Source organism: Puccinia triticina, chromosome 4A, assembly GCF_026914185.1.
Source record: "Puccinia triticina chromosome 4A, complete sequence".
Classification (NCBI taxonomy): domain Eukaryota; kingdom Fungi; phylum Basidiomycota; class Pucciniomycetes; order Pucciniales; family Pucciniaceae; genus Puccinia; species Puccinia triticina.
In genome coordinates, this window is record NC_070561.1 from 1,017,468 (window position 1) to 1,043,841 (window position 26,374).

Consider the following 26,374-nt stretch of genomic DNA (forward strand, 5'->3'; position numbering starts at 1 on the left):
GGAAGGCCCCAAGGGGTATCCCCGAGTCGGTACCCGCGGGCGGGTACACCTGCCGGGATTTTGACAGGCGGGAATAAATCTGCCCCGTACCCCACGGGTTCCAGCTCTAAATTATTCAATATCGATGTATCGATGCATCTGTATCAATGTACCGATACATCTGTTTACCAATACATCTGTATCGATTTACCAATACCTATGTATTCATGTACCGATATGCCGATACGCATGGTAGCGATACAAATGTATCAGTGTACCGATGTATCGATACACGCGATGTATCGATACAACTGTATCGATATACCTGTATCAATACAAGCGATGTATCGTTCCTTCTGCTGTCTAGGGGGTGATGTGCACATAGTGTGGGAGATTTCCTGGGGGATCAGTCGCAAGTTGCGACTGATCCCCCAAAATCACTGTGTTGCGACTCACAACACAGTGATTTGGCGCGATGGCGCGATGGCGCGATTGGTGTCGTCTCTCGGCTTCCGTATGCGGGCGATGAGACACGATGTGAGTGAGGAAGAAGAAAAGGAAACACAAGGTAATAACTATCATCTAATATACAAGCTTTGAAGCAGAACCTAATATGATGATAGTGATGCCGTAGTTGTTCCTCCTCACCCCGCCGAGTCGCCGAGTCGCTCCTGTGAAAGGTCTGTGTAACTCAACATGGTATCATGAGAGAGGTCAGGGGTCAATTTTTTTCCTCTTTTGAAAAAAAGTCGATTTGGAGACTTCTGATAACATCAATTGTTGAAGTAAAAAAAAAAAAAGAAAAAAAAATTGAGACCCCTCAGCTACCCTGGATTAATCCTAAAACTTGCAACGTCTTTTTTTTAGGAAGAACTGAGTGGTGTATGTAGAAATTTATGAATGTTATCAGGCAAAAAAAAAAAAAAAAACTGTGGCTTGAAGCTAACACAGGCAGAAGGAGAGAGATTATAGAATAGTATCAAGCAGACATGGAAAACAGACAAAGGTACCAAGAGGAATAATAAAAAAAAATTGATCAATATAAATTGATCAATATATGCTATATTGATCAATATACGACATCGCAAATTCATCCATCTTGGTAGTGGGCGGCTTAGTCTTCAACAATGATGCAAGGCCGACGAGCCATAACGTCGGCTTCACCCCATTTTTCAAGAAGAATCTGGTTGAACTGCGCAACCCCCTCCCCTTAACCATCTTCAACGAGGTCTGGCAGGACAAGGCGATGCTCCACTACTCCCAGAAAAGGAGTAGAGCGGACAAGACAAACGTCGACAAGGATAGGTACACCGGCTACCCTTACCCCTGCAAGTACACGCAAACCTATGCCGAATGGTCAATCAATCACCAAGGCTTCTATGCCGCCTTGATCGAGATCGCCAATTACCCAAAATTCGCCGGCTGGCTCCTCCTCCACAAGAGGCACTGCAACCAACTTGTCACGCAACACGGCTTCATGACCGGTGTGGTGTTCTGTGCCTGTGTCAATGCCAAAAAGGGATAAAACAGAGGGTGGAGACAGTACAGTCATCATACAAGAGGAGGAGATAGTATCACATCAACAGTTAAGGCACATACAAACCAAGGAAGGATTTGTAGTAAGGGATAGTCTCAACCAGGAACAGAAGGAAGGGGCGCAAAGGAAGAAGGAAGGGAGGAAGGAACAGGAGGCAGAGGAGGAGAGCCCCAGACCCCCATAATTCTGGACAGGCAAGGGTGCTTGCATTCTAGACAGGTGTTTGCTCAGGGAAGATTCTATCAGGAGGCTGTGTTGTTTGGAGGTGGAGTTAGAAGGTATCTATTAGGAGGCTGTGTTGTTTGGAGGTGGAGTTAGAAGGTATCTATTAGGAGGCTGTGTTGTTTGGAGGTGGAGTTAGAAGGTATCTAACACAGGCTGCACAGCATCTTTGGCTGGAGTCTTTGTATTTGTTTGTTCAGGGAAGAATCTATTGGGAGGCTGTGTTGTTTGGAGGTGGAGTTAGAAGGTATCTATCAGGAGGCTGTGTTGTTTGGAGGTGGAGTTAGAAGGTATCTATCAGGAGGCTGTGTTGTTTGGAGGTGGAGGTAGAAGGTATCTATCTGAAGGCTGTGTATTTGCTTGTTAGTTTGTATATCATAGATGTTTGGCCGTGGATTTAAAGTGTATCTAGCACAGCAAAGCTGTGTTGTTTGTATTTGTGGCTGTGTAGAATGGCTGTGTAGGTGAGGACCTCTGCAGCAGAAATCCCTCACAAGGAGCTTCCTGCAGCAGAAATCCCTCATCCTCCAGCATAAAAGGAGGGCCTCTCCCCACTATAATTTTCTTTTTTCCCCATCAGCCTACAGAGGTTTGGTCACAAGTGGTTAGTTAGTTTAGATCAGCCTAGAGAAGTTGGTCACTGTGGTTAGTTTTTAGTTTTGTAGCAGCCTAGGAAGGTCTGTTTATTGTGTTTATTAGTAGTGAATTAGTGTAGAGAACTGTAGTGTGTGTTAAGAACAGTAGTAGAACCAACAACCAACCAACCAACAACCAACATCCAACCCATATATATATATATATTTACTTTGTAACAGATTATTTATAACAACATAGTGTCAGCAATTTAACATCACAAATTCTTACAACATATATCAAACTTTATCGCATCCACCACGTTAAACCAAGTTACAAAAGATTCACCTCAACTATTGATGCAAGTGATCTAGGTCAGATAGAGATTACTATACAAAAGTAAGAGCTATCTTTGGAATCAGCCACACCATTTAAATATTGATTACAAGACTCTTGGTTATTTGCATAGTACCATCAGAGGGGCAGGTCTTTCAAACCACCCGTAAATTGTAATAGGCTTTCAACCTATTCACAACTTATCTCCCCCTCAACGGAACTTTGATTACCACTCATCCATCCCTTTGGAGTCCCTACACCGGTCTCCGCTATGATATCAATGTGCGAACTAACGCGTTTGCACATCGGATCGAGATGCCAAACGGATCATGCTTGATCAGCAACATCTCAGTCTTCAACGACATGATCGCCCAGGAAATGATCGCCTGCTGCAGGAAGTTTGACGAGACGGAGTTCATGGAGAACCCCTACATCAAAGGCGGCCCTCGGAAGACTTGGGACCCAGTGACAGGCTCTGACTCCTTGAAGTCGGAGACACAAACAACAACCAGTGGACAACCCACGAAAGCCACCACCAACCAAAACCAGGCGGCTGCAAAAACACAGCAGCGAGGCCATTCTCCACCAGAGAACTGCGGCCCCAACTTGGGATCGGGAAGATACCCACGCAGCCAAGGATACAAAGGGAACCGATACAATGCCGCATACAACGACCAAGGCACTAGGCGAGACCACCGAGGAAGGAACCAGTAGGCTACCCGCCCCATCACCTGATTGTCTACCCGCATCACCGTGTCATACCCCACCCCCCCATTCCTTTTTGGTTATCCTACTAGAAGGGCATTACTAAGACCCCCCAGTCAGAGTTGTTCCCTTTTCTTTGTGGTTTCTGATTCCCTTTTCGTGTGTAATCAAACTAGATTAGCTGAGTGCGAACAAAGCAACCCCTCTGTGCCACCCAGTGCTAAGAAGCAGCGCCTATGTCCCACAACGCTTGGCCCAAAGTGGCCGACAGCGGTATCTTGCGAGATGAACGTCCCTGAGTGGAACAACACCCTGAGTAAGTGGAACCTCCTCCCACAATTCGAGGATGTTCTAAATGGGTTTGTGCACGGTTTTGACCAAGGCATCCCCCAGCACACAGTCAACTCTGCTAGCCCCTTTTACACTCCTCCCAACCAAAAATCGGTGCTTCAGGCGCAAAAGAAGATCAACGAGTCCATTAAGAAGGAGCTCAAAGCTAACCGGATGTTCGGGCCATTCAGCCCCGAGGAGGTAAACAAGCACTTCCCCTTTTTCCGCACCAACCCTCTAGGCGCTGTGATCAACGGCGATGGGTCTCTACGTCCGATCAATGATTTATCATTCCCTCACGGCAAGCAAGGGATACCATCCGTGAACTCTTTTGTTAGCGCAAGCGACTTGACTACAACCTGGGACAACTTCAACACTGTGGCGAAGTTTATCAGAGAGCTGAAAATCCCGGTTTTACTGGCCATTTTCGACTGGGAAAAAGCTTACTGACAAATCCCAACGGCACCAAACCAGTGGCCCTACCTAATGGTGAGGACCTTCGACGATAAGATCCTACTCAAGACGCGCATAACCTTTGGTGGTGTAGCGGGATGTGGCTCGTTTGGCAGACCAGCTGACGCATGGAAGCAGATTATGATGAAAGAATTCGACCTCATCACCATCTTCTGGTGGGTTGACGACAACCTATTCGCAAAAGATGCCCGGTCAACGGTTGAAATGAAAGACGTGGTATTGCGGTCAGATCAGCTGGGCGTCAAGACCAACAAAGAGAAGTTTGCGCCATTCCTCGCAGAGCAAAAATACCTGGGCTTTATATGGAATGGTCTCCTCAAAACGGTACGCCTCCCAGAAGCCAAACTCAAGAAGCGTATTGGACAAATCGAGGTCTTCCTCAAACTTGGCACGCGCTTCAAATACGGAGATGTTGAGATACTAGTCAGACGGCTAAACCACATCACCTACGTCCTGCCTCAGCTCCGCTGCTATCTATGCAGCCTCTATAAGTGGCTAATGGAATGGGTCGACCAAAAATCAATCCGCCAGGTCCCACTAGACGTTAACAAAGACCTCCACGAGTGGCTTGCGACCTTACTCAGGTTTGAATCGACTAGACTGATTTCTAACCCGGACCCGACAGAAATTGGGTGGGTAGGCGACGCGTCCACCAGCTTTGGGATAGGTGTGCTGATAGGCCGCAAGTGGTCCCAATTCCGCTTAAGATCTATTGAAAAACTCGAGGAAGGACTACTAGAAAAAACAGAGAAAGATAGAATTTCCCGCCTAGAAACTATTGCTGTACGACTTGGCCTACTAATGCTGATCAGGATCGGGGCGAAGAAAAGCAAGACCTTCATCGTTTGGACAGACAACTCAACGACAGAGTCAGTAATCCACAAGAGGAAATCCGGTGACAGATTTGTAAACGCTGAATGGAAAATCATACAGAAGATGCTGATCAAACACCAGATAGACTTGGTGGCTAAGCGCGTCACGTCAACAGAGAACAGAGCAGACTCCCTGTCAAGAGGGATGCAAGACGGACACAGAGGCCAAGACAAATTGGTGATCACGGTACCAAGAGACTTGGAAGAACTCATCACCCAAGTAGAGTTTTAACTTTAGATTGCAACGCAATGTAAAACCCACGCTGAGGGATATTGTTAGGCGCAGAGCCAGGCTCAGGCTTCACCTGAGTTATGGGTGCGGGCTCCAGCTTTTTGGAGTTTAACACTATCCAGGAGTGATGCTCTTGAAGGAGGAACTACCAAGTTCCTCCTACAAGTAGCCCCTACTCTCTTTCTTGAAGAAGAACCCTCAAGAAATCCAAACCCTATCCAGGGAGAGGAGAAAAGGAGAGAAAGGGAACTAGCTCCACTCAGCCCGTACCGGGGTGACTTGAGGGCTACAGGAGTAGCACCTGGGTCAGCCCAAGTGGGAGACAATCTCACAGAAAGCAAGCAACTAGAAACTGATGGTTGTCCAGGCGGTACACAACCGCCCGCGGCACTAAGGAATGCCCAGCACAGCAGAATGGATAGCATTCTCAACATATACCGCCCAAAAGGGGGAGCCGTAGCGGAAAAGTCGGGAGGGTGATTCTAATTCCTCCCAAGTTGCAGGCGGATCAGCAGGAACATTGACATCAAAGCTGGGCAGATGATATATTGGTGGAAAAAGCTCTCGGCCGTAGGTGCAGCTGGGATCTTTGTCAGCCACTGAGACAATTGTCCATGTGTCTACAATGATAATTACAAGTCATGTAACCCAATGGCTAAAGGCTACCTTAAGATTGACCTTGATCTTGTGTAAGATCATGTGTTCAAGTCCTCCTGTTGTCTTATAATATTACTTTTGTTGCAATCATCACTTTATATGCACTAAACTGTATGATTTCACACTTATTATGTATTTACCTTGATTGAGAATAATAATGTACTAATGGAGTATATCTCTCTATGGATTTACCATACATAGAGAGATTACATAATTATTCATGTAATTCCTCCTCTGAATTCCGCGGACCTCTTCCCCCTCCTTGGAGTTAAGGATCCCTCTGGGGCCTTGACTCGAAGGAGGATCAGGTCCCTGTAATATAAAAGGGGGGGATCTTTCCTCTGGAGAGATCTTTCCCCCAAGATTATTACCATAAAAACCCGTGCACCTTACTAGAATTATAGTGAGTGGGGTTTTCCAATAGTCTACTAACCTTTTTCCTTTACAGCTTCAATCTCCTTCGTGTATTTTTCCTAGGTACAGGTGGGTGTTATAACACCTGTGTCCTAGAAGACAAGACGCTCATACCTTGTGTAGCCACGGCGCCAGGCTCGAGTAATCTCGCCGCGTCCCCTTTACATAAGGGTGCTAGCCCCTCCGCTTTGTAGCGTTGAGGTGTGGTTTCCTCCCATTGGCCTTAACAGGTTATAGTGTGGCAACTTTCTTCCGCTGGCCGCTATTCTAGCCGCTACAGCGTGTATAATCCCATCAACTCCGTGTCACCTAAGAGACCGGAGCTGACAATCTTGGTACGCTGCAGGTAGAGGGCCAGCAAAATTCGAAATGTAAGGACTAGGATTGACAAGGATTGAGAAAATACCGCTTGCTGCTGGCATTTTCCTGAGAACACCGCACAAGATTTTGAGATATGAAATATTGGTGCGGCTAATCCGATCGAATAATTTACTGGCTTCGTCAATTGCCAAGATCACTTTGAGCTTGGGTTGCTGTATGAACCCGGTACTTTTCTGCATTTCGTCAATTGCGTATTGGAGTTGGTGATGGCCGACGGACGTGATAGTCTGCATTTTGCTCCCAACTTCGGTCCAAAAGGGTGGGTCGCCGATTCTATCCTTTCTGGGGAAGCTATACTCAATCCATTGATCCAATCTGTCCCGCTCAGTCCGCGTGTCCTTTTGAGAGTGAGAGGAGAAGAAATCGGTGACAGTATGCAAGATAGAAATCAGTAGACGTTTGTAGCGGTACTCAATGCCTGGATAAAAGGGCTTGAGTAGTTCGCCAGAAGCATATTCCGAGCGCGGCAGGTATTTGGCTGAGTTGTGGGGGGGGGAGACAGATGTATATGACGCATACACACCGTGACAACTCCATCAACAGACGTGTCTTCCCACTCATTGATGCTCCAATGAGCGAAGTGCCAGGCGCAGAGTATCGGCCGGGCTTCCAGTCAGAGGCATATTGATTGAGAGTCTTGAGCATTGGATCCAATATATTGTTGGACCTTAAATATGGATGGTCCTATCCTTCTGCGATGATTCTATCCCATCTAGGATTTCTGCCGTCTTCCAAAAGGGATTTGGCATGGCGGTGCCATCAGCAGTTGATGGCGTTGAATTTCTGCTCATGAGTGATCTTGAGATCTAGAGAGAGCTCTGGATGCTGGTGGATGAACACGATTTGGCAAAACTCCCTGACAGTCTCATCATCGTTGACGCCCAGAGCCGCTATCGCGAACGCGAAGTTCATTTGCCTATTGAGAAGAGTGCACCAAATCTCAATAAACTTAGTCTTGCTTCTACTCATTTTAGTATAGAGCTTGTCAAGGGCGTCAAGATACTCCTGGGCAACTTTGACTATGAAATTGTCACATGGTATTGATGTAGAAACGGAGTGTGCTTTGGCACACTCCTAGAAAAGGATTTGGCACACTCCTAGAAACAGAGTGTGCATTGGAACACTCCTAGAAACGGAGTGTGCATTGGCACACTCCTACAAAGGAGTGTGCATTGGCACACTCCTACAAAGGAGTGTGCATTGGCACACTCCTACAAAGGAGTGTGCATTGGCACACTCCTACAAAGGAGTGTGCATTGGCACATTCCTAGAACAGAGTGTGCTTTGGCACACTCCTAGAACGGAGTGTGCTTTGGCACACTCCTAGAACGGAGTGTGCTTTGGCACACTCCTAGAACAGAGTGTGCTTTGGCACACTCCTAGAACGGAGTGTGCATGGGCACACTCCTAGAACGGAGTGTGCATGGGCACACTCCTAGAACGGAGTGTGCATGGGCACACTCCTAGAACGGAGTGTGCATGGGCACACTCCTAGAACGGAGTGTGCATGGGCACACTCCTAGAAACGGAGTGTGCATGGGCACACTCCTAGAAATGGAGTGTGCATGGGCACACTCCTAGAAAAGGAGTGTGCTCAAAGCACACTCCTACCAACAGTTTTTCCATTTATCTGAATTTTGTTTCATGGGCGGTATGTCACCTTAATCCTTCAACCCAAAAGTGGTGTTTTCCTCATCCTCTCAGACCTCACCTATCTTTCACAAAGCCTCATTCCTTTGCAGCTGTCTCACTCCCTAATTTACTCAATTATTCACTTAATACTGTTTTTCTCCTTTCTGACAAACATGTCTCTCCGACTGGTTTCCATTCTTCTGCCTTTCCGCCTTTTGCTCATGTTACTGCTCCTCTTACTCCATCTGTATGCGCAACGGACGCTCCTGTTAATGAAGAGCCTTTCTTAATTACTGTGCCAGACTCGCGTGCCCCCAATTGGCAAGCACCCAGCCTGACGGCAAGTGAAAAACAGCTTTTATTTCTCCACAAAAAATTTGGACATGTCAGCCTTCAAACACTGCGAAGGATGATTGCGTGCAAAATGGGCAAGGGCCTCCCAGCCAGTCTACCCCTGGGCAAAATTCATTGCTCCTCTTGCTGGATTGCAAAAAGCAAGCTTGTTCCAACGCTACACTACAGAAAGAGGGACGGGTGTTTGGATGTCTTGAAGCTCTCACAGTTGATCTCGTAGGACTGTTTGAGATTCCAACCTTCAATGGTGGTTGGTACCTGCTGACTATATGAGATATTGAGACTGGGTAAAATGAAGTTAAAGTAATTTCTACAAAGGACAAGGCTATTGGTCATGGAAACAATCATAAGACTTGAACGCATTACTAATCTTCAGGTGAAAATCTTGCGGTTGGACAACGGTGGGGAATTCAACAGGAAAAATTTGGAGACTTTCCTGAGGACAAAAGGAATCACAGCAGAACAAGCAATCACATACCATCACTATCAGAATGGTGTTATCGAGAGATTTAACTGAACTCTTCAAGAAACCGTATGAACTCCTCTATTAGATAGGGGACTACCAAAACCGTTCTGGGGTTTAGCTTTCCAGTGGGCAGGTATGGTCCTTAACAGAATTCCCAAAAAAGCCTCAGGAGATATCACGCCATACAAGAAATTTTATCAGCAAAGACCTATGTTTGATGTCTTGAGACCGTTTGGAGCTAAGGCTTACGTTCATGTCCTATTGGAGAATAGGAAGAAACTAGACAACAGGGCGGTAGAGGCAGTGGTAGTCAGTTGCTTATCTGAGAGCAAGGGGTGGTGTCTTGGGTCCCTGCAGAAGATTGGTTCGTCAACTCAGCTATATGCAGATTCCTTGACCTGGACGATAAAAACCTGGCTCTGGTGGACGTGTGTGGACCAAAGGTGCCCGTCTACCCATCTACGGATTATTTTGATTGCATTGTGAGTTGTTTCACACTGGGGGACTTCTTGGATGAAATAGAGGTAGATAAGAAAGAGGTAGAGAATGTAAAAAGGTACCCGGCACCGCCTGGCGGGTACCGCCCGCTGTAAGACTCAAAAGTGGTTGTGAAACCCTTTTGCTGAATGGAGAAGGGGATGATGGAGGTGCAAACTCTGCCCTTCTATACTATCAGATAACAAGACCCACCAAGCTAAGCTTGGCAAGTTTTAATCAAGTGATAGGTCTGGTCTAGTTCCAGATGAAGTTGTTCGATGACAGGTATGTGAGAGTTGAGAGGATTTATGATGATGGAAAGGGTGAAAGTTGACTTGATGTTTCCGGTGGGAGTTGAACACAGGTCCTTGAGAGGGTGATATAAGAAGTTGAGAAGAGTGTCTGGACTGAGAAGGGTATATGTCTTAGTCGGGAGTTGAACCAGGAACCGGGTAACTCGTGACAGGTGCGTGATATGCAACCAGTGATATGAGAGTATGAGAATATGAGAGTGAGCTCAGTGGTTATTGCAGATAAGAGGGATGATATGGTATGTTATAAAAGTGTAAGGGTGATGATAATGGCTAATGGGTGATATCTGTATAACTGGTGGGTACTGAACTGAGGGAAAAACAACTGGGGGAGAGAACTCCTTATATAGACAAATGTGAGGGATTTTAGCTACAAGGGGGGCCCTGGATGAGGGATTTTAGCTGGTGGGCTGCATACAAGTGGTGTCAGAAGATATTAAATACAGGCAAAAAGTGGGGTGAGAAATGAAAGATGATGTCATACTAATGCAGGGAGTGCATAAACAAAGCGGGGACATGTCAAATACAGAAGAAATGGGGTTGGTCCCCTGCATATGCAGTGGAGATAAGAGGGATAGAAAAGAGTATGTGTTTGGCTGGGGCTGAGTATGCGTATACCTGGGAAAGGTGACTTGAGGGGTGTGACAGGTTAATGACTGAGGCTGGCCGTGTCCATGAGGGTCCAAGAGGGTGTAACTTCCAATCCTGCGGGGTTCCAGTGACGCTTCCAGTGGTGACTAGGGGTAAAATTGGCCGTAGAATCCATTTATGAGGTCTATTTGGTGGTATATTGAGGCCTAGGGTGAGTAAATATATGTATGAGAAAAAAACTTTTGATTTTTCACTTTTCCGTCTACCACATCCTCCCCCAACTTATTGTCTGTCCCCAGACAATTCCACCGGAAAAGTGCCGTATCTTGACTTGTGGAATTTTGAGGCTTGAATTTTTACTGAGTGACATGATGAATCCTTGGGAAATTGGCCGTTGGACGTCTCCTGGGTGTGGTGACTGAGAGGCGTAGTGGAGTGAAATTGGGTCAAAAAATTGATTTTTGTCAATTTTATGATTTTTCTTGATGGGGAAATTTTGACGGTTCTGGGAGTCAAAGTGCTGCGTGCAGTCCGCAGCTGCGCAGCCGCGCAGTACCGCAGTAGTTGACGTCGAGCTGCCGTGGTTGACGTCGAGCTGCCTTAGTTGCCGCCGCAGTCGCGCAAGCGCTCTGGTAGGGTGCGCGCGCCTGGAGCCGCGAGGTTTGGTTATCGAGTGTTGATCGGGGGCCCGTTCATCCGGCCCCAGTGTTTAAGTTCGGCCGGGCCTTGTGCCCGGGTGTTCTGCGCTGCTTGCACCCGCCCGCTGTGTCTCAGTCCGGTCCTGCCACCTGGTATGGATATGGTCATACCCCATAGGGGGTATGGGTATAAGCCAAAGTTTCGACCACCTTCCAATCCCACCAACCTCGACCAACTTTCAATCCGAATCCTTCCGAATCCTCGATCTGCAGGCCTGTACAGACGCCACGGATCGCCACCTGTCGTCTCCTCAAGGTGGTCTTTGGGCGACCGGTCGCTTCTCTGAACCCCACTTGGGGTCAATTTTGGTGAGGTCCTGTTTCTTGTGCGCGTTCCCTGGAGGGGAAGCATAGCCTGATGATTCCATTTCTGCCACCTCAACCCATCTACATAGGTTTATAGAGAGGATCCCGCGCCGAGGGTTGGAGTGTAAGCTGTAAAATATTAAGCTTTGCCGTCTTGACGCCATCGTACAATCTGGCCAGTCGTGCGCTTGCCCTGCAGGTGGTTCAATTCGGCCTGATCTGAGGTCGCCTCTCGTTTGATGCCGTTCGCCGCGGGTCCCACCTGTCAGAGTAAACAGGAGTCTTCTTTGCATGCGAGTACTAAGTGAGTGGTTCCCTGAGGTACTGGAAAGGTATAAAGATCCTCCTTTCCAGTCCTTTTTATTCCTCCTCACACTTTCCTCTAACTTTGTAGTCTGACTGGTAGCTTTCTAATTTTATTACCTCCCATCATGTCTGGTTGTCCATTTAATGCAGCTTATTATGCGCCAGCAGCTTGCCCAATCCGTAATTACAGAGCCTCCAAGGCGGGGGCGACCACCCAAGTACATCCCTGAGTGCTTTTATTGTTATGTTTTGTTTTTGAACACTGAATCGATGCCTTCCAAAGATCTGGGAATTCCTGTTCTCGCCGAGTCCGACACCAATTCCCAGATACAGATTGTCACTTTGTAGTCAATCTGTCCGCTGCCGAGCAGGTAAGTTTGGTGGTTCTTTTTGTTGAGGTGTTGATGGAAGGGATTGATTCAAGGATGATAGATTGTTCAGATAATTCGGATTTAGATGGTGAGTTCTTCTTCCGGTTACTAAAGATTTTTAATAAAGTAAGAAAAATGATGAGGATATTCTTTTTGTTTGATAAGAGTTTGAAGAGATATATTTTTGTTCGTTTTGCCGTTTTTCCAAGGTATTTTAAGAAAAAGTATTTGAGCCAGTCTAAGAAACCCGGCGCTCGAGATATAACCCGTTCGACTAGCTGAAGCGAGTTATTCCCTATTTGAACGCCGGTAGTTATAAAAAATGCTGATTTGGTTTCTTCTTAAACATTCGGTGTTCTTCATTATTGCTAGGTTCAGATGTTGGAGCTGATTTCACACTATTGGTACTGAGATCTTTTCGATTATCCCATCCTCGTCCTTGTCCAGTTCTAGCCAATGGTACTGAAATTCGCCGACCCTTGTTTCCTTGAAACGTGAGAGTCTCCCCTGTTTCGTGGTATTCTAGAGTGCAATCATAATCAAATAGAAAAGGTCGTCCTAAAATGCAATCTTGAGCTTTTGGTGATATAAAGAGGTGAGCGGGTCCGGAGAATCGACCGATCTGTATTGGGCAGTTCTCAACTACGCCGGTTATGTCGCATCTAGCTCCACCAACACCTTGCATGGGTATGTTCACTATCACAGATTCTAGCTCCAAGTCCTCCGCTACTGATCGGGGTATGACGTTGACCATAGAACCGGAATCCACCATAAAGTCGACTTTTTCTCCCCCAACTTGCGCGGTTACGTATCCTAGAGCACAACTGTAGTAGCATGGATCTGAAGGTCCTTATTCCTCTGGTAAGGTGGTCATTGGTGCAGCTACTTTGGCTGCTTCGGATGCGATGTAGGTGGTGGAGGTATTCTTGCCTGAAAGACGTCCCTGTAATTTTGCTATGATCTGTTCTGTGTACGAAGGCGATATCGTAGTGAGTTGTGCAAACGTTGTGGGAATCTTGACGTTGTCCAAGTCCTGTAGTAGGACTTCCTCTGGTGAGTCTCTCTTCAGGATTGTTGGTACTCGTTCCCGGCTCCAGACTTTCTCAGGCGCCTTTTTCGGAGTTTCTTTCGGTGATCTGTCCACTTCTTCTTCATGATCAATATCCATGGCTTCTCTTTCTGGTTCCTGGATCCTAACTTCGCGTCTGCCTTTTTGAGCTTCTGACCTAGTGACAGGATGTGATCTCATGAAGTTTTCCGCGCCTAAGGTAGGAGGGCTCCAATGGATGGTTTGTACCGAGGCTTTCATTGTTGGAGTGTTTCCATTTCCTCCTTGTTGCGAGTCCGCCAGCTTCTTGATAGCTTCTTGCATCTGAGGGTTGGCTGAAGCTGCTGCCACGACCAAACGTATAGGTCTTGATGGGTTCCATGGGATGTATTCTCCGTTTGGTAAGTACCAGTCTTTTCCTTCTTTCCTTACCAGACCTTGCGCTCTGTCCTTTGAAGCTTCGGGGCACTGATAAGTGGAGTGTCCTTCCTTTCTACAATAGAAGCAGGGCTGTGATTCGAATAAAGGTGTGGATGGTCGAGCGTTTCCCTGTGTGAATTCCTGCCTGTCCGAAGATCCCTGTTGATTATAAGTGCTGGGCAAAGGGTTTTCCATTTGATGCTGGAGAGAAGCAAGCTTTTGTTGTGTGTCTTTGATTTCTTGTGCAATTGCTTTCTTGTCGGGAACTTCTCTGAGCATTTGTTCCCTTTGTTTGCTATTGCCTTTCTTGAGATCCAGGCCCTTCTGCATGATCTGGTTTGAATCGGAAAAACTGGAGAAATTGGTATACCCTTCGTTGACCCGAACTTCTGTTTCTGCAGCTGCAATCAAGTCCTCCCATTTCGGCGCTTTATTGCTCCCGTCTTTAGCTTTTGGAAGTTGTTTGTTGTAGACCAAAATGCGTTTAACACTTTGTTGACTGTCCACTGAGAATGCACTTAAGAATAATCCTCCGGCTTCGTCCATTTTGGTGACATGTTCGTTCTTCACAAGGTACTTGAGGATTGCGGTGAATTTTCCCAGGTAGGCTTTGTAATCTCGATGGTTTGCGATCCCTTCCTTGGCTTGTTGTTTTGCTAATTTAATGAGATCATCCGTGTTGTACATGATGGTATTATCTAAATCACCCCAGGTCTTGACCATATCGGCTCGTAATTTGGTCCAATCGTATTCTTCGTACCCCTCCATTTCCTCGAGTTCACACTTCAATTCTTCCGTTTGTATAAATCGTGGTATCTGAATTGCTTTCTCTTGATCCGTGGCACCATACCCATAGGCTGCTTGTTCAAACCGATGTAGAAACTTCATAAACTGGCTTCCATCATAGTAAAGTCCTTCTTCGTTCCTGATGATGTTTGGTTTGTTTGAGTGTTCAGGTTGGGCATAGACGTATATTGGCTGAGGTTGTTGAATTGGAATCTGAGGTTGTGGTTGCTGTTGAAACTGAGGTTGATACATATTTTCTGGGTTGTTTGCAGTGCTATGAATTCTGTAACCGGTTGGTTGTTGTCGTGGGGTATTGTTTCTTGGTGGGATATTTTGTTGAGTTTCATCGGAATCCGACATTTCTTCTTCAGCAGGGTCTCTGAAGTTGTTTTCTGGACCCTTTCCTTTGTCTTTCCTAGGTGGTGGTGGTGGGTTGTTCGGGGTATCGCTTGCCCAAAGTAATCCTGAAGTTCCTGCCAATGGTCTGTTCCTTAAAGGGGTGCTTGAAGCAAATCCTTCTCCCATTTCTAATGTACTGAAGGGTAAACTCATGTTGATTCTTGTTGATTCCTAGTTTCCTTAATATGACGATTGTTCGTTAACTGTTACTGTGCTCTGAAAAAGAAACAATAATATCTGGTCTCTGGTCTCTTTACCAGGGCAAATTGGGGGGTTTTTCTTTTAATATTTAAAATAACTTTACCGTGCTGGGAAACTTCTTCTAACAGTATCTGCTTATCCAAATTCTTCAGGTCTTACTCTTGCCCTTCTTGAGGTCTTATAAGCAGCTGCTTCCTTCGAATGATTCCGGAGTTCTCTTCTACCAGGTTCCTAGTTATCCAGATTCTTCAGGTCTTACTCTTGCCCTTCTTAAGGTTTTATAACTGGCTGATTTCTTCGAGAGTCTCTTTTCAGATCCGGTGGTCACACGTTTCTTTTCAGAGGTTTGTAATCGGTTCCTTGGATGGTTTGTAATTAATTGACTAGTTGTCCAACAGAATAACTGAATATGCCGTTGAGTGTTATAGATTTGTTGAAAAAATTTGATTCCTTTCGCCGCTCGAAGTTGAGATCCGTAGACGATGGTATTTCTGGCTTTCTTGGTCAAAATCGATTATCCGTTGTTGATTGAACAAAGTTATCCTATCACGTTGGGGACTCCCTTGTAAGACTCAAAAGTGGTTGTGAAACCCTTTTGCTGAATGGAGAAGGGGATGATGGAGGTGCAAACTCTGCCCTTCTATACTATCAGATAACAAGACCCACCAAGCTAAGCTTGGCAAGTTTTAATCAAGTGATAGGTCTGGTCTAGTTCCAGATGAAGTTGTTCGATGACAGGTATGTGAGAGTTGAGAGGATTTATGATGATGGAAAGGGTGAAAGTTGACTTGATGTTTCCGGTGGGAGTTGAACACAGGTCCTTGAGAGGGTGATATAAGAAGTTGAGAAGAGTGTCTGGACTGAGAAGGGTATATGTCTTAGTCGGGAGTTGAACCAGGAACCGGGTAACTCGTGACAGGTGCGTGATATGCAACCAGTGATATGAGAGTATGAGAATATGAGAGTGAGCTCAGTGGTTATTGCAGATAAGAGGGATGATATGGTATGTTATAAAAGTGTAAGGGTGATGATAATGGCTAATGGGTGATATCTGTATAACTGGTGGGTACTGAACTGAGGGAAAAACAACTGGGGGAGAGAACTCCTTATATAGACAAATGTGAGGGATTTTAGCTACAAGGGGGGCCCTGGATGAGGGATTTTAGCTGGTGGGCTGCATACAAGTGGTGTCAGAAGATATTAAATACAGGCAAAAAGTGGGGTGAGAAATGAAAGATGATGTCATACTAATGCAGGGAGTGCATAAACAAAGCGGGGACATGTCAAATACAGAAGAAATGGGGTTGGTCCCCTGCATATGCAGTGGAGATAAGAGGGATAGAAAAGAGTATGTGTTTGGCTGGGGCTGAGTATGCGTATACCTGGGAAAGGTGACTTGAGGGGTGTGACAGGTTAATGACTGAGGCTGGCCGTGTCCATGAGGGTCCAAGAGGGTGTAACTTCCAATCCTGCGGGGTTCCAGTGACGCTTCCAGTGGTGACTAGGGGTAAAATTGGCCGTAGAATCCATTTATGAGGTCTATTTGGTGGTATCTTGAGGCCTAGGGTGAGTAAATATATGTATGAGAAAAAAACTTTTGATTTTTCACTTTTCCGTCTACCACACCGCACCCGCCCAGCGGTGCCGGATGCGGTGCCGGGTGCCCTTTTTTCTCAAAAAACGCGCGAGTACCGGCGGTGCAACCGGTACCCGGGTCCGTTTTGACATTCTCTACTATTGAATATTACTTGACTCCGTGCTCTGCTGTCAGACCTCTTGTATTTACATATATATACACTATGTTTTCCTCTCATAATATTCTCCATTGATAATATTATTTGTATTCATTCTCTATGCTCTTATATTGTTTATGTATTTATATAATAATCAATATGTTATGTAAGTACACCACGGGTCAAAGTTTTTGGGTGGCTGCTTGTTGGCTTGACTCCACACTGTGCCGCGGTCAAGCACTGGTTGGGCATGACTTGATTTGTGTAATCCCGCCAGATCAGGCGGGCCAACGACAGCACCTGGTCAACAGTCAGTAGGGCTGCTGTTGGCCCGCCCATGGGGCCAAATTGTCAAGCCGACGCACCCCAAAATGTGGGGGTCAAGCTCCGGTTGGCTTGACCACAAACCAGAAGCACCCGGGCCCGTCTTTGGTCAAGCCAACTTCGGCCCACCCCTCAAAATCCCTGACTTATCACAAGTCCCTCGCTTCAGAGGGCCCTGGTACAGCCTGGGCTGGCGCAAAGCGCCCTCGTGCGAAGCGCTACCTCTGAAGGAGGGACTTGCAGGTAAAGCCAAGAATTTGGCTTGAGAGCTTTCAGTGTTTTGGTGGGAGTTTTTTCCCGCTCCCCTTTCAGGGGTCTTCTCCATGTGTATTCCTATTGCCTGTGGTGCCAGATTAAAGGCCTGATTTTTCTCTTTCTTTTGGTGTCAACCACCACTTTTTTCCCCTTCACAAACTCCTTCCATCCCCCTTTGAACACCAGGGGAGATATGTTCCCACTCCCCAGGGAGTGCCAGAGCTGAATTTGATGTGAGTTTTGGTTGGATGTGAGCCTGATGTGCATCAGTAATTCATCCATAAATGAATTGAAGAGGATGCAGAGGTGAGTCAAAAGTCAGTCAGAATTGATTTGGGAGTCAACACAATGTTGCGTAGAATTCTTTTGTTTTCTAGGTACAACTAGAGGAAAAAATATGATGAAATGATATTTCACCCAAGTCCAACTCATCAATTGCTCCTGTTTGATGATGTCAAAGGATAGGAAAGCAAAATTGCCATTCTTGAATGTAATTCCTGTAAAAAAACTGAGTTTCTTGTAATTCACATTATATGCCCTCATGTACAAAATTAAAGTAAAAGTCAACTTGGTATTATTGGATTTAGAATTTTGGAATGTGGTAATGTTGCAGTAAAATTAGTGAAACCCATTTTCTTAGAAATGCAGCAATTAATTTGAATTTTGCTAAAACAATGGTGATAAACTATTGTATTGGGGTGAAAGTCTGAGGTAAGTCAAGGTTGGATTGCAGTGCCACCCCAGTTTGGCCACATATCCTGGCCTCTTCACAAAAATGATTGTGTGATTTTTTGTTTTTTTTGCTTTTCAAAATCCACATGTGCACATGCAAGTGAACTTTTTTGCACTTTGCTAATAGTCACCCTAATGTACGCGCGTACATTGAGGTGGAAATATCACAGGATGGGCCTTCCACAGCCACATGAAAAGTAAAACCTTCCTGTTGAGACACCAATTGTCCCCCTGATGTACGCGAGTACATGAGGGGGACAATATGACATACTGCGCCTTTCACATCCCCATGAAAAGGACACACTGGTCATGGAGCCAAGAAAGGCCTACATTTTGGATGAGTTCTGGATGAATTCCAGATGAGTTCTGGATTATTCCTTGGCAAGTTATGGTTTATTTCAGGATGATTTCCAACTGATTTCAAGCTGACTTCCAGTCTTGTTCATACCTATTCAATATTTCTTTACCAAAGGCCTCCAGCACAGTTCATAATTATGGAAAAAATTTATGGTAAGGCACTCCCTGGGGAGTGGGAACATATCTCCCCTGGTGGAAGTTTGTAATTTTTTTGTGTTCAGCCAAGAGTGTGTATGCAAATTCCGAGAAGATCCATTTGGACTCAATTTAAATACAGAACTCCATCATCCATCCACCTTGACTGCTGAGCAAGGGCAACACTTTCCTTCAAGTGTAAATATCACAAAAGTGACACTACATTGAAACTGAGATGCTCAGCTATCCAGTGTACTTCAGCTCGCTGACTCACGATGAGTGCGCGCTGTGTAATGTAAATTTGATTCAAAAAGTTGGCCAAAAGCCACAAATTTCCTGAAGCTCTCACGCGGAAAAAAGCCAATAACTCATAAGCCTCCCATTGGGAATGGGAGATGCTTCGCATCGGGGTGCTCCGCACCCCCAGTTCCGGGAGGCTTGGTTAAGTCAGCAAAATCCCAGCCAGCACACCACACCAGCGCCAAACCTCAAGCATGCCTTTGAAAGCATGGGCCGAGGAGTGTTCTGCAGGTTGATGGTTGTGCAGAGGTTCCTAAGTGATAATTTTAAAGAATTGCTTCTTTTTCCAGTAGTTGCTGGTGAATTCAAAGGGACAGACAACTAGGCTTTTTGGTCTTGTCCAATTTGCCTTTGCCATCGGGTTCTCCTTTTTGCAAGATTGACATGTACCTGATCTGTCACATTGATAATATCTTTGCTCATAGGATGTAAATACAGCAATAATTAACACACATAATTCAAAGCTTCATGGACAGTCAAGAGGGATGATGATGGGGAGCTACAAGGCAAAACATGCGTAGGAAGTGGGGCTTGACTGTTGTATAAGAATGGAAACAAAAGCAAATAGGAAAATTGGATAATTATCAATGTTGCGATCGAGATTATTTGGGGCTGCGGGAAAGTATGTGCATACCGATGGGAGTGATCGTGATGATTCAGCTCTGGGGACCAGTATAAACCAATGGGTTGACTGTGTGGGCGTATTCCCTTCCAGGTTGATCTTGATGAAGCAACCGTAAATCCGGCTCGACTTGTATCATTTCTTCTAGAGCTTCAGCTACGCCTTCAGGAAGACACGCATAGCCCTTGAAACCATGAAAAACTTGGGAGGCTCGTCGTGCATCTTTTGGCTGTAACGGAGCCATGTCGCCTTCTGTCTTCAGGCTCATGAAAAGCACGAGATATGGGTTGGCCTTCGGGATTTTAACATCAGAGGATTCATCAGTCCATTTGCGATCGTCACGGGCAAAGTTGGGCTTGGTTGTGGTATTCTTGACTTGAACACCGCAGAACGTGATGTTCTGCTCGTCGAGGGTATTGCCACGCTTCAGATAGATTGTGAATAGTTGATCGAAACCTTTTTGTAATGGTTTACATTGCACAGCTAGCCCTCGATAAAGGAAGTTTAACATTTGCCTTGAGTTCGGCGTGTAGGTGATTTGGATGAAATGGTTCCAAAAAACCATCCCGTTTTTCAAGAGATTCGTGCGGTGTTCGGGGGAGAGGTGTTTACCAAGCTCTAACTCGTCTTCCGAACGACCGGTTAAAGCATTCAAAAAGTCGGCCAATCGAACTGAGCGACCGTAAGGTATTTCGACAGGATCTTCCTTCGATTTTCGCATAGCCTCGCGCATCGCACATGATAAAATGATCCTGCTGGCTAGCTCTCCAGCAACTCCCCTGGCATCAAGTCCGAGGCGCAGAGTGGCAGTTAGCTTCTTGATGCAGCAAATGAGCATTTCTTTGTCTGCCAAAGTTCTATTCGCTGCAGATGCCAAGATAAACTGGGAGGGGTAATTAGCGAGAATCAGGTCACGACCGGGTGAGATGTAGTCACAATGAGCTGCATGCGATGAAACTAGCTCGGAGTTCAAGTGCAAAGTGCCGCTGAGCCTTGGCTGGATTGTAGTACCTAGCAATGCGAGGGCTTGATATTTGGTGAGGTTTTGCGGTAGGGGCAGCTGATTTGAACAAAGTAGCTTGGATTGTGCTAAGCTGATGATGTGGCTGAAGACTTCCGATCGGTTCATTGACCCGGCTTGCGCATCGCGCCAGTATGCTCCATAAACTGGAGTTCCATAATTGACCAGTCGAGCGGCCGACGTCAATTTGTTCCAGGATGTAGGCAAATTGGTTGGGACTAGGACATCGAGCGAGGAAATCTGGTATATTGGGTCGAAAAGCCGAACACCTTTTTCAAGACCACCTCTCGCGCTAGGATCGTACTTGGGTGCTGGGTTAAAGTTGGCAACTTGCGAAGTAGTATCGGCTAGTATGGTGAAGAAGCCTTTATTTGGAGGTATATGTTGTAAAGCACGATGAAAATTGCAGAAAAAAGAGAATTCATTTGGAATTTTTTTGGGCGACAAGAGTAATGCCCGCGCCTCATCGATTGCAAGCAATACGTTAAAGGAAGGGTGGATACCCTCTGTTTGAGTGAACATGTCGGCTGCGGCTTTTTTGAGAAGTATGGACGCCTTGTTGTTTGGGTTCTTTTGAAAAGATCCATAGTGATGATCGATTTTCTTGGAAACAGCCTTGGAAAAGTCGGTTACCTCTTCCGGTTGCAAATTCTTCGGGCAATTGTAATCGAACCATTGCTTCAGGAGCTCTTTGTTCGGCGTACCTTTACGTTTAGAAAAGAATTCGGTCACCACCTCGAAGATAGCGATGAGGAAGCTTTCATAGTAATTGGTCAAATCTGCTACTGTATCTGGTGTCATGCTAGAAGCCAGCGCTGATCGGGGTGGCTGCCCGTCGGAATCTTTATTGCGAAGGCAGATATAAACTACGCATACATGCTCGGATAGCTTGCCTAATGATCGAGTTTTTCCACAAGTCGTCGGGCCAACCAGGGAGGTGTACGGGGAATGATAGTTGTTTTCGTCCCACATCGCTGCTTGTTTTCGAAGTTTTTCCAACAGTGGCTTAAGAATAGTGTCTGATTTCAAGAAATCTCCGTCATAACCTTTCTTGATGATCTCGACGCTTATGCCGGATGCTAGGGCCTCGCGGGCGGGTTTGTTCAGTAGAGATTTCAAATAAAGCTCTGCTTCGTTATCGCGACATTTCAGGGCTTCACTCATTTGTGGGACGGTGATCGCTTCGTTGGTGAAATAGCCCGGGTGATTTCGCAAGAATGCAAGTCGGACAGCTCGGTCCTTCAGGCGTTGGTTGTCTACCCGGAACGGGCGACAGAACCCTTCCAACGTCAAATCTCCAGCGATGAAATCTGACCATCTCACGCGGAAGGTTTTCTCGGTCAAGCCAGTGTTTTGAAGCAAATCTCGAGAAAAAGAATCAAGATCGTCAAGATACTTGTTGACAAGCTCGGCTGGGAAAGAAAGGAAGAAAAATCATCAGTGTGAATGTTAACGAGGAGGAATGGATGGATCTGAAAGAATCAACGTACCTCCTGCCTCATTCCAAAACAATCGAAAAGCTTCCTTCGAATTTGCATGTTCCTCTGGAGGAAGATTGTCCCGGAAACGTTTGAATGCCTTCAATGCCTGATCATTGTCCAACGGTTCAACTTCGGCAAAAGGCCGTTTGGGAGTCGCCGGTTCCATGGGCGGGATTTTGCTGGGCTTCAAATACCGCTCTTTTGGGGTAGATCGAGGTCAGAGTGGAGCTGGGGTATGAATATGATTAAGTGTGATGAGCATCGGGGACTTACTTTGAAGCAAGTGGTTCGTGGAGCAAAACTTCTGAGGATCGAGGCGAGTGTTCTGGGCCAACTACAGTCGTTCTAATGATTAATGGGAATGGGAATTTGTGGTCGGAAAATCCCCACAGTTGCTGAGTTATGAGGTCGGAGTTTTTGAGCTTTGAAGTGGGAGTTGCCTTCGAACTCGAATTTGGCCCGTTGCAGATATGGACGTTATTTGAGAACCCCCGAGACACCGAAAGTCACTCCTGCACTGGCGCCCCTCGCGCGGCTCTCCTCGAGTGATGCTCGCCGAGACACAGCCTCTCTCTGCCTCTCTGGAGGAGAGCCCCGGACCTCTGTCTCTCAGAGACAGGTGTTGCACTCCGCCTCTATCGTCCCTGCGGCAAAGGATTTGTGCTTACATGAAGGCCCAACCCTCCTAAACAAAACACTGATTACATTACATACACCAACCGGAGAGGGGGGTTCCTGCGGAACAGCTGGCAGCCACCCCCCCTCAAAAAACAGCGGAACTTCATTAGGTAGGTTTGGTGCTAAGCTTGGATTTGCTGGAGCTCTTTGTTTTTTGTGGACACAACTAAATGAGCGAAAGAGAGCCAGAGAGCCACACGAACATCATTCAGTCAATACATGTTGTTGCAGAAAATCCATCCAATCTCTACTAGAAACAGTATCATCTTCGAAATCAATGGCCACAAATCGCCTGACGATTTCCTCCATCCTACTAAGCTCCTCACGCTCCTCTTCGTCCAGTTGAACATCAAGTAATTCTAGAATCTCGAAGCGACTGAGAAGTCGGCTCACTCGATCTGCTTTCATTCGGATATGTCTTGGAAGACCGGCTTGGGCGGCACATCCCATCGCATGGGATGTACTGACTAGATCCGGCGCGAGCTTGTAGAGGTATGTCGGCGAATCATCACCTTCTGACTCTTCATTTTCCAGAACGATAGACATGTGTGCGTAATCAATCGGAAGATCAAGCGATAGAAACCCATTTGTAAAAACACCTAGAAATAGTGAAATGACAATTTTTTGAAATCAGCTAAGCTTTTTTGCACAGGATTGTGGAGGGGAGCTCACCATGAAAGTGTGTAGAGACTAGCGCTATTGGACAGCTTGATCCTCTCGATATCAAGTGCTCTATCACACCGCAAAAAAGAGCCTGTCCATCTGGAGCAAAGCAAATTCAGCAAATATAACTCTAACAGGAAAGGTCTCGAGTTTGGAATTTGTCTGACCTGTGGGATCCGTTCCCTTTCCGAATTCGTCAATTAGCAGAATTGACCTAGCAGTACAGTTCCGCAACCTGCGAGGTGTGTGAACCACCCATGTGACGAGAAGCGATGAAAGGAGTCACAATCTGGAAGCGCATGCAAGCAACGGCGGAATCGATGGACTAACATGAAAGAAATTCTTTGGAGATCTATCATGAATGCCGAAGAGCTTCGAGATGCGCTCTCGGTGGTTGATACCCTCGTAAATATCGCATCATGAACCCCAATCTGAGATTCTTCTGCAGGCACAAATGAGCCAAGTTGCGCCATGATGACAATGAGCGCTACTTGCTTGAGGTAAACACTTTTTCCCGAAAAGTTAGCCCCAGTTAGGACGATCATTGGATTACCCATGTATGACTCGGCGCCCTTCCGTTTCTTTCGTTGGGGCTTTGAGGTTGAGCTTGCAACCTGCGGTTCAATATTCTCAAGCAGAATTAGACATAGTTCATTTCTTGTTTTGTTCAACAAATCACACTCCGATTTATGAAATCAAGGACACGTACGAGATGAGTATCATTTGGAATATAACTCTCCACGCAACCTTCCACCAGCGGATGACGTCCAGCAACGATTTGGATGGTATTCTGCTCGAGGATTTTTGGACGCACCCATGCTCTGTCGAAGGTAACTTTTGCGAGGGATAGGAGGCTAAACAAGATGTGCTTCAGAAATCCGCTATTCAAAAGATGGCTTATTCCAGGTAGGGAAAAAGTCTTATGTACCAGTCTAACTCGGCTAAATCATCATTAACAGTCAGTAAGATGCTAGTGAATTTTGAAACTTCTTCTTCCAGGAGGTGCACTTAGGTTTTGGTTGAGCCCATGCGTAAAAATCACAACGTATATTATCAGCGTGAATTCTTCAATTTTCCGATTCCGGTATGGAAACTACTGACTAAGCTCAATTTCTCTATCATCAATGGCGGTCGCCAAATCTCCGTAATGATGGTCCAACTCCCGCATGAGTCCATTCTTATAATGTTCTTCAGTATCCGTGGAGAACTTGATGAATAAGGGGAAAAAAGTGTCAGCGACTCAAAGGATAAACAAAGCAAGAAAAGTCTATATTTTTTACTTGAAATTGCCAATCTTCTAACGTCGAGGGATCAAGACTGCCGCTTGGAGTGGGGTAAGGTATTGCGCACAGGTAACCGATCTGAGCGAATTAATGAGCTGATCGCCGGTCAGCGCATACATGATTACAAGCAGTGCTAATATCTCCACACCTACCTGGGGGAAATAGTTGATGGAGAATCCTGGTAAGGACTTGAAGGGAGCTTCTGCGTCGACTTTTTCGGCTAGGGAGCACTGCCAAACAAGGCGGTAAAGACGCGTTGTCAGTCATACTAGATGATGAGGCAATTTCAGTGATTCTATTTCGCTCAAGCATGCACAATCCATACTTTCAAAGTCGGCTAAGAAGGAACTTGTCTCGCGAGACAGATGGATGACTGAATGTTTAAAGTGAAAGATTTTACACACCACCTGTGGGCACTCCTATCCGCTACCCTAGAGCGGAGCCCCCCGGGGCAGATAATGAGCGGTAGACCATACATTCACCTGCCAAACAAAAAATCCCCGGGATCCCTCTAACTTATCAAAGTCCCTCCCGATGCGGGAGGTCGGAGTTCGGAGATCGGGTGGTGGTACGGGGGGTAGCTCATTTGGGTGGAGCTTAAGTTTGGGTGGTGGCGAAGCCACCCCTCCCGCAGGGAGGGACTTACGGGCTATCGCACCATTTGGGTGGGAGGCCATCCACCAAAAAGTGATGAAAATCCACACTTTGAATTTTCCAGCCTGCAGCTTCAACGCTGTCCCTCCCATTATCGGGAGTTAAGGTGATACAGATGTTGCACATTTTTTAAGCTCATCAACTTATCATCAAACCATCAAGTGATTTTTTGATGGATTTTTGAAAAAGGTTGCAAGCCTCAAGGCCACCTCTTCTTGGGCGGTGCCTGGCCCCGCAGGTCCGAGCGGGGAAAGTTTCTTTCCTCTTTATTCTCCTTCTCTTTTCTGTTCGAGTGACTCTCTTCAAAAACGGAGTCGATAGAAAGACAGACAGGATGCATTCGCATCCATCCATGGTTGGAACCTTATATGTAGCTCGCAAAACGAGTGAGCTACTAACTTAACTAAGTCCCTCTCTATGTGGAGGGGGGACACCGTCCCGCAGGGACCCTCCGAAGGAGGGACTTATGCGCTATGTCGCCCCTCTTGCCTGAGAGCATCAGGAAAATTGAGCTCTTTTTTCAATCTGCTGTATAGCTGCCATCTCTTATTGGGTGACTACAAAGTCGCCCAACAAAATGAGGGGCTTATCCAGGAGAATCTCTGTGTCTCCTTCTTGAACTTGTGAGGGCCTTCAATGTTTGGTTAATTGTGTGTTTTTACAATTTTGTTTGTCCAAAGAGACTGAAACAACAAATCCTGTATCAACTGCCACATCTCATGGAACAAAGATTCTGCATAAAATACAGCAGTTGAAATGATTAATCAAAAAGCATAAAGAACCATTGCTACTTTAATGTCTATACGCACTCATGGGCTACAGTCATTGAAACAGCATAGTATGTTTCAGCAGTGAATACAGTTTGAATGTGTGGAAGTGCCTGGAATTCAAGTGTAATGCCCAAGAGGAAATAAAAAATCTACACATCAGGATAGTGAAGGCAGCTGATGGGATGGAGACAAAAAAAAATAGTAGGTACATGGGGACCGCTTGCGTGGTCCCAGAAATGAAAACTAGAAGGAAAAGCGTCCAGAGACGAGTGCGTGAGGTTGATTATG

General features: G+C 46.1%; 1 protein-coding gene across 1 annotated transcript in view; it reads right to left on the reverse strand.

Annotated features, from left to right (window-relative positions):
- PtA15_4A110 (uncharacterized protein) overlaps positions 1–24,985 on the reverse strand; it is a gene marked incomplete at both ends in the record, with an annotated part of 40,241 nt that extends 15,256 nt beyond the window's left edge. Inside the window, 11 exons of the mRNA XM_053167961.1 lie at positions 20,160–20,922; positions 23,229–23,315; positions 23,389–23,478; positions 23,547–23,614; positions 23,710–23,993; positions 24,089–24,233; positions 24,308–24,386; positions 24,481–24,586; positions 24,660–24,740; positions 24,815–24,882; positions 24,979–24,985. Of these exons, the coding sequence (XP_053019217.1) occupies positions 20,160–20,922; positions 23,229–23,315; positions 23,389–23,478; positions 23,547–23,614; positions 23,710–23,993; positions 24,089–24,233; positions 24,308–24,386; positions 24,481–24,586; positions 24,660–24,740; positions 24,815–24,882; positions 24,979–24,985 (1,778 nt within the window). The remainder of the gene's footprint in view (positions 1–20,159; positions 20,923–23,228; positions 23,316–23,388; positions 23,479–23,546; positions 23,615–23,709; positions 23,994–24,088; positions 24,234–24,307; positions 24,387–24,480; positions 24,587–24,659; positions 24,741–24,814; positions 24,883–24,978) is intronic.
- Between the last annotated feature and the right edge of the window lie 1,389 nt (positions 24,986–26,374).